This window comes from Dysidea avara, chromosome 1 (assembly GCF_963678975.1).
Source record: "Dysidea avara chromosome 1, odDysAvar1.4, whole genome shotgun sequence".
NCBI lineage: Eukaryota > Metazoa > Porifera > Demospongiae > Dictyoceratida > Dysideidae > Dysidea > Dysidea avara.
The window spans coordinates 29,050,431-29,064,090 of NC_089272.1; the positions used below are offsets into that span (position 1 = coordinate 29,050,431).

The 13,660-nt window shown below is 37.3% G+C and overlaps 1 protein-coding gene across 11 annotated transcripts in view; it reads right to left on the bottom strand.

The window, feature by feature from the left end:
- Positions 1-13,660, bottom strand: part of LOC136260818 (collagen alpha-1(XII) chain-like) — a 42,765-nt gene that overhangs the window by 18,352 nt on the left and 10,753 nt on the right. For 3 of the 11 annotated variants that reach the window (XM_066054708.1, XM_066054704.1, XM_066054696.1), the window contains exon 2: positions 7,158-7,508. In XM_066054708.1, coding sequence (XP_065910780.1) covers positions 7,158-7,508 — 351 coding nt within the window. Of the gene's footprint in view, positions 1-1,217; positions 1,377-1,435; positions 1,501-1,921; positions 2,161-2,193; positions 2,260-2,513; positions 2,905-2,952; positions 4,306-7,157; positions 7,509-13,660 lie in introns of those variants that run through there. The other 8 variants (XM_066054747.1, XM_066054751.1, XM_066054730.1 and 5 more) reach the window with 8 other exon arrangements.

Genomic DNA, 13,660 nt, shown 5'->3' on the forward strand with positions numbered 1-13,660 from the left:
GAGAGGAGGAAGACATCAAAAGCTGATTTCTGTGGATATTTTTTATTACAATGCATTTTTTTACAAAAAAACTTAACGTTGTGAAAATTATTACAGGTTCTCTCTCTTACAGTTAGACTAGCTTGTAGCAGAAATCTCTACAAGGCAAAGTGTTTGTATACATAGTGACTTTCAATGTAGCTGGACTCTCTTCAGAATGATTGTTGTAGCTGAATTATCTACAAGATGACTTGTTTGTTGTATCTGAATTCTCCACAGGGTGATCTGTTTGCAGCTAACCTCTATACTTGGTGACTTGTTTGTAGCTGAACTCACTACAAAGTGACTTTATTTATTTATTCTTATTAATTTTATTTATCAAGACTCACGGTAGTGAGTCGCGCGGCCAAGAAACTACAAAGCGCACGCCCAATTAAAAGACGCGCGGCCACTACTGTGAGTTATTTACGTGTAGGGCCGGTTTTGCAATATTAGTCCTAAATTATGCAACATCTCTCAATAGATTTGTATTGCGTTACGTGATAAAAAAATCTTTAGGAGTCGTTATCATCATCATAGTAACCATCGCAAAATAAAAAAATAGGCGTATTTCACTTTATTTCTCTACCTAATGTTACAACTACTGTCACGTTATACCAGTCAACCAGTCAACATAGCCGTGTTTGTATAGTCCATCTACTGTCACATTATCCAATCCTGGTTTGCCTATACGCGTATTTTCTTCAATCAAACCTCTAATCCCTACAATAAATTTTAAAGACATGATGTGGACACAAACTCTAATGCCTGATAAACAAGTTGTGACAGCGTGCTGAACCGTAAGTTCCCTAGGGATGGCGTTTTAAGCAGAAATCTTTTAAATTCCATTTAGTACCACACCCCATGCGAGCATTTATAAATCGGAGGAACAAAATCACTAGCGAAGGTGCTTTAAGCATACTCTTCAATTCTCTATTTACATGTAATTTTTAATAGATTAACCACAAAGGCCGGTAAGGTGAATACAAAAGGTAACAAGCCTTTAGGGGTTACCACCTCTATGTAGTGTGTACCATGTAGCTTGTGTTGTGGCTTTCATTAAGTATTATGCACACACAAATGGTGCAACAAAATTTTGTAATGGATTGCTCGAATGTGGTTGGTGGTGTTGTGGCTCGAATGTGGTTCGTGGTTTGCCAGTGACCATGTATGAGTTGGGGTTGTTCCACACAACTTACACAATATTCAAATTTCATGATGGCCATGATAATTTCTTGCTATATGGTAAACATACAACAATGTGTAACAACGTTACTTAACATCACATCAAGACTTGACTAAAAATAGTTCCAACAATAGTTATGATTTCTTGTATGTCAGCATGACGATACTGAGATCTGTAAAAGAATAAGCAGGCACTGAAGTTAACCTTAAATTAAACACTTATGCAACTGACCTGGAACATCGGTCGCAACACCAAAAACACTAGTTTTGATATCTGATGACACAATCCAGCAGGCACTGAATTAAAAGAGAATGTACAAAAAATCAATATGCCGGGCTGTGTCAATAATAGCATGGATAATCAAAATAAACAAAAATTATATCCCAGGCTAAGTGAATGAATAACATAACTGTTGGGTAAGCATGTTAAACCAGAACATTAGGACATTAGTCAAACAAAAGTACACTATCACAACTTGGTCATAATACAATGTTTGTACCACTGGACTTCACACTGGTTGCCCAAAAATTGTGCCATTCCGGGACAACAGCATAATATTATGAAACAAATAGTTACTACAACACAGAAGGCTAACTGTTGCACTGTCTACACTGATATACCATAATTTTAAAAACATAACAGGTGGGCATTAAATACAATACACTTAACATCTGGGTACTAGGAAAAAATCACTAACATCACAACATGTAAACTGACCTGGAAATTAACACCCTTGATGCCACTACAGTCTACACTGGATACTTGTTCGAACCCATCAACACTATGCCTGATACATCTGAGTAGATTGACCTGCAAATTCACATCACTAGTATACAGTGATAATTGATAACTACAAAAACAACAATTGCAATAATACAATTCTTCTGTACGTCAACTGACCTGAAATTCATGACACTCAATACCGAGACCTGTAAAAGAATAAGCAGGCACTGAAGTCAACCTTAAATTAAACACACATGCAAACTGACCTGGAACATCGGTCGCAACACCAAAGACATCTGTTTTGATATCTGACGAAACAATCCCAGCAGGCACTGAATTAAAAAGAGAATGTGCAAACAATCAATATGCCAGGCTGTACCAATAAAGGATGAATAATCACAATGAACTAAGAAAAATATATCCCACATGCAGGTTAAGTGAGTAACATAACTGTTGGGTAAGCATGTAAACCAGAATATTTGGTCATTAGTCAAACAAAAGTACACTATCACAAACTGGTCACTGATAATTGATAACTACAAAAAGAACAATTGCAATAATACAATTCCTCTGAACGTTAACTGACCTGAAATTCATGACACCTGTATCTTTGTTCCTGCATGGTCTCAACTTACATGCGTACCATGATCACATTCTACTGCTAGTGGATAAACCGGTATGACCCAGATGGCCTGCAAAAACCAACAAGCAGGTGTTAAATACAATACACCTAAAGCCTGGAATATGAAAAATATTATATAAGCATTATTCCACACTGATATAGTAATAGATTATAGGATGTTGTGGAACTTGCCTAAATATGTAAACTTGAACATGAGGACAACCGCATAATCTGGACACTTGGAATTGTCCAATACCTGATGAACCGCAAGTAGGTACTAATGACATTCACTTCAACATTTTATCCCAGCTGGGTGAATCTCTTGTAACTGAGTAAAAAGGTGTTTATTTTCCACCTGCAACCAAAGTTCTACATTTCTGTGGTTGGGTGTACATAAACTGACCTGGAAAATCAGTATGCCATAGGGGTATGGAAATGGTTCCTTTCCTTCTGTTGTGAAATTACTTACAGCTGACTGGTAAATGATCATCGATGTCCCCATGGACCCCAACAATGAGTATACCAATAACTTCACAAGTTGGAATGAATTTCCTTTCAACATGTGGTGGAATGAATTTCCTTTTAACATCTGGTGGACAGGTCCAAAAACCCTATCGCACAAACACGGTGAATCAGTGTGTGGCGATGTGACACGTTGCACAAACTTCACTCCTTGTTTCGTTAGCATCAAGACCGGCATATGTCATAGAGTCCCTCAGTATTCTTGACTCTTACTTTTTCAAGCGTTGCTCAAGCGATGTAGTTTCTCATGAGGGGCTCGAGTTTCTCAGTAAAGTCGAGCCGAATAAAGTACGCCTCACCATCCAGTTACATTTTTAAACCATTCAATTTAAAACCACGTATCATGAGTGTCCGCTCAAGGTATTTAGGGACTTTCCATGAGATTTCCCCTAAATAGATCACGTGTTAGTTGTCAATCTGGTGGATTCTGGTGGTAGACATGGTTCAACAATGCGGTAAGAGTACTTTATTATAGTATAAGCTGTCAATGAATAATCGTTTGTGCACTGCTAAACTAAGTTATTTTGGTGTGATAAGCATGCTTGAGGAAGGGTCTGGGGGACGAGACTAATGTTTTGACAGCAGTTGATGATGGCCAGGCAAAGAACTGCGAGAAGAACTACTATGATAGTATGATAGTAGGGAAAAATTCCCACCCCTATAGCTCTGCCTAGGGGCAATAACTAGCATTATCTACAGCTACTGTATTATGTTGCTGATATGTACATTCAGGCCAAGAATAAAGGTGAAAGTGGTAGTAAGGCCCAATCCTATTATTCTGCTGAACAGGCAAGGGAGTCTGGGACTGTGGGGGCATGCTCCCTCAGGAAAGTATAAGTACTACAACTTTTTTTGTTTTAATTGCTTCACCAAGTATAAAAATTTCAGTCAAAAGGTGATGATCGAGCTCTGGTCTTATGCACTGGTTGGAGTGGTTGTATCGATACTGCACTGTGACATCCTTGAGGGGTTAGTGCTGGCATTGTCCATGGCAATACTATTCCATCTCCCCGAGTCTTGATGATTGAGTCCTCCATTCCTTTCTCTGCTGCTCCAATCCTGAAGTTGTGACCACAGTCAAAAGGTGACGATCGAGGCTCTGGTCTTGCATCTATACTGTACTGTAACACCCTTGAGGGGTTAGTACCGGCATTGTCCATCGCAATACTGTTCCATCTCCCATATACAAGTCTTGATGGTTGAGTCCTCTATTCCTTTCTCTGCTGCTCTAATCCTGAAGTTGTGACCAAAATATTAAAAAATGGTTATAACATGATAAAAGATTATGATGATAACAATTACAAATGTATTTATAGCTGTGTAGCAACTGTGAACTAATTAGGCACTTGCAAGTTTAATTAGGTGTCTGAAGCATTTAACATGCACAGATATGAGATATATTCATCACGTGTAGGCAGTAAAGATAAATTTACTCTAATAGAACAGTCATACTACACCGTAAATTCATACTTCCGAATTTACGGTGTTATGAAACAATCATTATTATGTATGGATTTTACTGACTCTCCAAGATAATATTCTGCATTAATGTTAATTGCTCATTTCCAAAAAAAAAAACCTTTTAAACCAAATGTAGAGTCTATCACTGACAAAAATGAGTGATATCCACCCCAAAAACACCTTCGCTATAAAAAAGGCGCGCCCAAGAAACTACAAGTACCTGGAACCCAATGTAAAAAAGAAAAAGAAAAAACAGCTTAGCTGAAGTGAAAAGTAACTGGTAACTTTAAGAGCTGATATCTGAAGCGGCCAAGAATACAATTACTAAAGTTTAATCCATGCAAGAACACCTTGGCTATAAAACAGGTGTATACATGAAAGTAACTGGCAACTGAAATGGCTGATATCTGAAGCGGCCAAGAATGAATGATCATATACAACTAATTCAAAAATTTAACACTGAACCTTTATAACTCAGCTGTGTTCTATATTCAGCCTTGCTGCATCGTAAAGTAATTTCTTTTAACTCTAATTGGCTGGTAATTTGGCCGCCTTTTTTTGCTCTGGCGGCCAAATTACCAGCCAATTAGAGTTAAAAGAAACTACTTTACGATGCAGCAAGAGTGAATATAGAACACAGCTGAATTATAAAGGTTCAGTGTTAAATTTTTGAACTAGTTGTATATGACCATTCATTCTTGGCCGCTTCAGATATCAGCCATTTCAGTTGCCAGTTACTTTTATGTATACACCTGTTTTATAGCCAAGGTGTTCTTACATGGATTAAACTTTAGTAATTGTATTCTTGGCCGCTTCAGATATCAGCTCTTAAAGTTACCAGTTACTTTTCACTTCAGCTAAGCTGTTTTTTCTTTTTCTTTTTTACATTGGGTTCCAGGTACTTGTAGTTTCTTGGGCGCACCTTTTTTACAGCGAAGGTGTTTTTGGGATGGATTTATTATTACTGAGCAGGAAGCACTTTATTGTAGCTGAACTCTTTACAGGGTGACTTGAACTGTCTACCAGGTCCCTTGTTTGTAGCTGAGCTCTCCAAAGATGGGTGGTACTATGTGTATCTTGTTCTTAGAATACATCATCATTACATCATTGTGTTATTGTATGGTAATAATAATGTGTGTTACCAGTGATACCCATGTTATCTGTGTTGCATCTATTGACTACACACACACACACACACACACACACACACACACACACACACACACACACACACACACACACACACACACACACACACACACACACACTCATACAGAGGTAACATTGGTGTCACAGTTATCACTGGTAACACTGGTATCATGGGTATCACTGCTATTTTTTTTGTAGCTGAAATCTCTTCAGGGTGACTTTTCTAATACTGAATTATCCACAGGTTTGTAGTTGAACTTTCTATTGGGTGACTTGTTGGTAGCTGAATTCTCTACAGGGTGACTTATTTGTAGCTGAACTCCCTACAGGGTGAATTGTTTGCAGCTGAACTCTCTTCAGGGTGACTTGTTCGTAGTTGAACTCTCTACAGGGTGACTTGATTGTAGTTAAATGTTCCAATAGAGAGACTTATTATGTAGTTGAATGTTCTATTTGGGTGACTGCATTACTAGAGTAGGTTCAATCACGCACTTGTTATACCTAGTATCTCTTAGCGGTTTTTAATCTGATCAGTGAAAGGTCATTCTAAAATAAATCCCTCTACCTATTTTCAGCTGATTCCATTAACTAGTTTGCCTAGTAGGCATGGCAAGTAATACATTTTTATTAACATCATGCACTTTTTAGACATGCTTGGTGTTTTTACTATAACTCCATGACGCTTAGTACAATTTCTTTCAAACCACAAAAGGTTTGCATTACAATGGTTACTCCATGTATAGACTATTCCAAGTCATTCTACCCTGTGGCCATGACAAAAAATTGCTATCACATTTTTTTTCAGAAATCACGTATGACTCCCTTGTTCTCTATCTGGTGTGTACTAAATTTGGACTGTAAAAGTGCTGCATTACATTCTTACTGCCATCCAAATTTGAAAAAATCAACTATAGCATGTGTGAGTTATAGCAATATATTTCCCTAAGTGCTGCAAAAAGAAGGAAAATATGAAGAAATTAAGACTAACTTTTGAAGACACATATTTCAGTGAATGCTTGGCGGATTCAACTCAAATTTGAAATGGGAGGTGCCCCACCCTGAGGGAGTTTCCATAGCAACAATGGCTAATTTTTGATAAGGAACTATTGAACTATGGATGCGTGAAAATGGCATTTTCTTGGTTCCTGTAAAACACCAGTACACACTTGCACCTGCACTGGCTGTACTTTGCCACACGACATACTATTACATGTCTTAATTTGAAACATACAATGTTCACGTATACAAAATACTTGATGCTTGTCCTTGATGCTAATAGCACTCAGCTTCACCCACAAGCTTGTTAACATATCACAATTTGTTTTTTTGTATGAAATTATTGAGGTGGCACATTGTTCCTTATAAAAACTTCTAAAGCAAGATTATATTACTTATTGGTGTTGTAGAAATATTTTTCATATTTAGTATAGTTAATGATGATGGTGTAAATGTTTTCATAGCTACAACAGAACTCACTTGGTGTAGTGGTGATCACTGAAGATGATGACGTAGGTGTTGCCATAGTTAACAAAGAACTCAAGGGTCCAACCAAAATAGTCACATTAGTAGTAACAATGAGAAAATCACTAACTGTACCAGATCTACAAGTCCCAACAGTTACAGTCACATTATAAATTGTGTTAGGAGATAATTGTTTTATAGTAATTGATGTCCGTGATGGATTAGATTCTCTAGATCTGACACTACTGCCATCATCCCTCCATTGTACACAATACAATTTAGCATCATCCACCTCATCCCACTGTACAACAAATGATGTACTAGTAATGCCACTAATTCTGATGTTCAATGGTGTACCAGGTGGACCTGTGGTGCATATACACAGATACGTACGTTCAAGTAATCAATACCCATAGGTATAAGAAAGATATGCCATAATAGTCATGCACACTTGTACATTCTAACACTACCTACTAACCTGGGTACAGCATACCATGGATATGCAGAATGAACCAATCGATCCACACCAGGCCCAGCCCAGCATGAAAAGATGAGGTGGGCTGCATGGGTTAACTGTCCTGGGTTAAGATAAAACTGAATGCATTATGGGCCAGCCGGCAATAATAAATAGGTTCTGTTTGCCACACAGCAAGTACAGTAAGATTGTTCAGAGGTGTGATCTCTGCGCTCGATTGCTATTAATCAACAAGATCATTAATGGGTCTGGTCTTAAGTCTATCATAAAGTTACATGCATCTACTGGGTATCCAGTATCTTTTCAGTAGCATAAGCGCTTAATAGTTTTGTGGCATCACGTAAAGGAGAGACAAGGTATAGAGGGCACACACTCGTTGAAACCCCAAAAGGCACATTCCACTGATGAATTTGTTATTGTGGCATAAAGTGGTAGCTGTACTCTACTTTATTTGGCCCCCAGCCTTGCAACTGTGACAGCAAGGCAGATGAAAATTAGAGGTTTGACGAGTTTAAAAAATTCTATAACTTTAATCCTGTACGTACTTGATGGACTAATATTAGTCATAAAAGATGTTTCTACGATGATTTTAAAGACATCATTTTAGGCGACGTGTGTCACTTTAGGGGTTATCCCTACTGAAACAGTACTATCATCCTGTTTGATAGAACATACACTTAGAATGTACACTACACAGTTGACAAAGCACTCTAATAGAATAGTCTGTCACTTCTACTGTTCAGATATTGAGGGTCAGATAATCAAGATCCATTACTAAGATTTAAAAAAATTAGCTCATAGCTTATTTCATGCTTACTGTACATTAGCATGATACAGAGGCGGCGGAGACACCTATATTTAGGAGTCTATCTTGGTGACATCATGGCCTAGTTGTAAGGCGAAGACCACTGCTGGAAATAGTTGCCCTCTACCAACTAGACTATATCTCCTTATTTATAACTACATAGGTAGCTTGCTACACTGCTCCTAAAAGAATACTGTGACTCCTTTATTAGAGTATCTCAATCTTGACTGCTCTATTAGAGTATCTCGAATGATGCTATTAAGCTAGGCTCTCTATCACAGCTACAAATAATTTTAGGGGGCTAAGCCCCCATAATTTTTTCACTGGGGCTGCAGCCCCCTTGCCCTCCCCTCTTCTCCACCGCCCCTGGCATGGCAGAATGAGCCTATCTACAGTGCATGTTTCAGTGCCTTCACGAGGTGGTTCAACTTGCCAAAATTAATATCAAAAGGTACCAATTATCAATACTCAGTACATGAATGAACTATGGACTATGGACAGCAGCACAGTGTGCTGTAAAAAGTACTGTTGATAAACTGCTCTACAAGACATTGCTAACCGTTCTGTAATAATAATTTGCATTCGAATTGGATACCAGTGTCTGACCTCGATTTCTCTCAAATGGGTGTTCTCATATTTAGAAAACTTCACTAAAAATTGAGGTATCCATGGGTTCCACAAAAATCACACAAGGAACCAATAAAATGCTAGGGATTAACACCACCATTTGAATGGTAGTAATTCATCTGTTCAATGCAAAAGTGGGAATATTCAAACATACTGTAGCTACTACATTTTGTAATAGCTACCATCATTCATTCAATATTTTATTGCTGGAATATCATATTTTTAAAATTACCATACTATTTGTTGATTTTTTTGATATAGGATAGCTACGTATGTTATACGTACATGCATGACTGTGACTGTTCTATTAGAGTATCTCAATCTCCATGATTATCTTGAGTGAGTTACAATGTATGAGGGGCGTGGTTTCCTTTCTGTAACAAAACCACAGCTTATTATAGGGCTGGTCATGAAACAATAAGAGTCTGGCAGCATGGTTTGAACATCTAGGGTGTGTTCAGTCCATGACAAGTGCAGTTACATGTATCTAATCCTCTTAAAGTCACCAAAAGACTTTAAATAGTTTTATGGCTAATTACCTCAAAGGAAAGTGAATGTCTTGGTATGATTTCATTGCATGAAGAAGATGACCAAGTAATTGAAGATAAAAGGATATACAAAATTCAGAAGGCAGACACTTGTTGAAACCAGAAAAAGGCACATGCAACCAGTGAATTTGTTATTGCAGTGCATAATGGTGACAGTGCACTTCATATATGCTATATTTTGCCTCTAGGAAAGCAGGCACGTGGGTGGGCAGGCAGGTGGTGCAGGCAGGCAATTAGACCAAAAATTCAGATTTTGGCAATTTAAAATTAATGTAATATACGGCCATCTGTGAGTGTTTTCTTGATTTTAAAGCAGGATTTGAAGTAACAGTAGATATACTTTTACTTTTTCGTAAAAGTGATTTTTGTTGTAGATGTTGTTTCTTTTAACTGCAGAATTTGAGTGGTACCCATGCCCTTGTTGTGGTTTCCCTACAATTTGTCACAATGAGCTTCAAGACATCACTGCTAGTCCAGGACTTTTAACTGAACTGTGTCATAGTGTTGAATGAAGTTTAACCATCTCTACAAGCAGATCTTCCTAACACCACTTTGACCTCAAAGAGTCTGCAGCCATTGACCTTGTGTGCACAGAAAGTAGGATCAGTTCATTTGACTGAATCTTTAAGTAATAGTATTATATATTCTCTTATGTGTGTTGTTGTTTGTAAAAATAAATCTATTAGAGTATCTCAATTGCGCACTTGCTATACGTAGTTGGATTTGTACTATAACTCAATAGCTTTTACTCCAATTCTTCTATACTACTGCAAGGACTTTCTATGATTATTCCATCTACATGGTGGTTTACAGCTCACTCTTCGTAGTGGTTTGCATGGTAGGCTTGAAAGTAAGTTTTTTATTCATGAAACTCGATCATGTAATTGTGACACAGATTGGATTTTGTGTCATATCTCCACAGTCAATATCTCAATTCCTTTCAAACCACAAAAGGTACTCCTACAATGGTTACTCCATCTACACAGCAATTCATTCCTTCAAGGGGTGTACCCTGTGGGAGTGAAAGTAGTTTGATCTTATTTTACGCAAAAAATTGGTCATAACTCCAACTTGGTACTTAGATTTGTTTTAATAAGTCCTTTAAGTGTGCCAATTTCAGCTTGATCGGAGTACATGTTTGTATGTTATGGCAGATTTTGCAAAGTGTGCAAAAAGAAAAAGTAGAAGAAAAAACAAACAAAAACCCCTAAACTTTGGCCCCTTGTATCTCGGAAATGGCAGGGGGATTTTCTTCAAATTTCACATGTAGACTCCCCTATATAATGGGCACTTCTGTAGTGAATTAGTTACAATCGGATAAGAGACCATGGAGCTACATATACGTGAAAATCCCGTTTCTTTCTTCTTTCTTCCTGTCAATATAATCCAGGTGTTGTATGCCGGCTTCTTGCAATTGGGCCGCACAACATACTACCATGTGTCTTGATTCACCAAGATTTCTAACAACAAAGCAACTTCATATCTTCAACAACTTGGTGTAGTGTTGGGTAAATAAACAATAATTAAAATTTAACTGAACTTTTAGATTGATTTGAAACTTTGTTATTTTGATGATTTTATGCTAACACTGACACAGAATTACAGGGTGTATGCTGTTGACAGCTTTGTTAACACGTTGCTGACAGGTTTGTTAATGAAATTGTGTCTCTCCATCAGTTGTCTGTCACGTTCACACAAAGTGTGCTTTATTGCCATACAAAGGAAAACAAAGTAAATGATGGAAAGCACACTTTCGTTCAATGACATTTTACAATCAAGAGTTCATAATATAAAGTAGTAATATAAACTCTTGGTAAGATAGTACTGTATAGCAAGGACCACAAAGGAGTAGGCATGGCCCATGGGATGATACCACCAAAAAACCAGCCTCAATTTCCCTGACGATGATGAGGTAGTATTGGTTAGGTAAAACCAAACCCAAACAAGTTTTCAGATCAACCCAAAATGCTTTCAATAAGTTGCTACGGAATTTTTTAAAAACATTCTCAGAATTTTCTATTCACTGACTGAGTAACTGACTGAGTAACTGACTGATACCATCAGACAAGCGTAACTCGATAACAACTACAGCTACAGGCTTGATGTTTTCACTGTTTGACATCACTTCAGCCCGACAGGTACCTTTTGGCTTACCGCAGTATGTACAATGCATCCTTCATGGACTTACCAGTGTCCTCCTTTGTGTCCCATTCATATTTTCTGACAACAAAATATTGATTTAGTGGTAGCACGTAATGGCTTCCCTTCGTAACGGAAATCGTCGGTATTTTTCATAGTGGCTATTTTGATAGCAGAGGTGCTTTTCAAACAGTTCTTGATTCATACTGCTGTGTAACGAGTTGAACATAGCCGACAAAGAAGCATAATGGATACTTCACTTTTCAGATGATAATTGATATAACTGGGGCACATGGCACCATTTCGTTTGGTATGTGTGGATTGCAGATGTGCTTTTCAAACAGTTCTTGATTCGAAATGCTGACTAATGCATTGAACATAGCTGACAATTAAGGGTAATGGATACTTCACCTTTCAGACAATAATTAGGGCATGCAGCGCTATTTCAGATGCGGTATGTGTGGGTTCAATAATTATTCACTTAAAAAAGCTAACAAACAAGTACACAGAAAAAATTGGAATTTTCAACTAGAGTAGGGACCACAGCACATTGATAAAAAGTATTGAAACAAGCTGGAGTAGCGCACAATATTAAATCACAGTAAAACAATAAGAAGTGCTATATCCCTACTGTGCTCAAGATACCATAATGGAAATGCACAGTAGGGATATAACACTTCTTATTGTTTTACTGTGATTTAATATCATGCACTACCCCAACTTGTTTGAGTACTTTTTATCAATGTGCTATGGTCCCTACTCTAGTTGAAAATTCCAAATTTTTCTGTGTACTTGTCTAAATAAGATTACACACATGCTCATCTTCAATTGAACTTCTAGCATGTTGAAAACTCAAATATTGAAATTGAATCATTATTTTTTGCTGGTGTACATAGTAAAACTGAAGAATATGTAAGCCTATAAAAGTATTCAGGTAAGCCATACAACTGGTGAAAATAATGGCTGATGTATTGTTATGTGTGTACTAGATATAGTTGATCCATAAAAGAAAGGTGTGAATATATCCTGTATGTGATTATAACATAAGATGGTTTCATTGGTGGTCAGTACATAATAATACTGTATGCATATAAGGCATACATATTCCTCACACATGTTCTTAGCATTGTTGTGCATGGTTTGTAACAGTTTGTTATATAGACAACAATTGCTAAGCAAGCATTATTCTACTCCAAATGCTTCTAATCTCATGAATTCAGTTTTAGATGCACTTACAGCAATAATGAAATACTGTAAGAGCTCGATTACAGTATCATACAGTACATTAGCTCTGTATAGTAGGGATTGTGAAGACTTGAGTTTTTATTTCTTCTTTATGCTAGCTTGTCAGGCATACTCAAACTCAAAAAATGCTTTCAGAGTGACCATAAACCCCCAATAAGTTTTATTTGCAATTTAAAAAAAAAAAAAATTTCTACCGACTGACTTACTACCTAACTACAGCTGTACACAACTAACTATATTAACCAACTAACTGATGCCTTGACTGTGATTTACAGATTTTTTTTCACTGTTCAACATTGTTTTGGCTTGTGGCACACCTTGTTGCCAACTGCAGCAGCTACAGTGCATGCATCGTGGACTTACCATTTCTTTCTCCAAGGTAGGTTATGAGCATTTGGGTATATATGTCATGACGAAGATGTGATACATGATGAATCTATCTTCAGTAGTGTGATGAAGAAAGGTGATGCAAGGAACACTTACCCAGCAATGGATTTCCATATTCATGAAAGCATGATGGTATAAGTTTCAAGGTTTCTGAGTTACTGCAATTTTAATAGTACCTGCAATTTATACTTGCTGTACAAATTAATCTTTCTGGTTTTGTTACTTTGTAGGACTGTAACTCCAAACGTTATTGGCCAAATGAGGCTGAAGACTTTACCAGAGCACACACTTG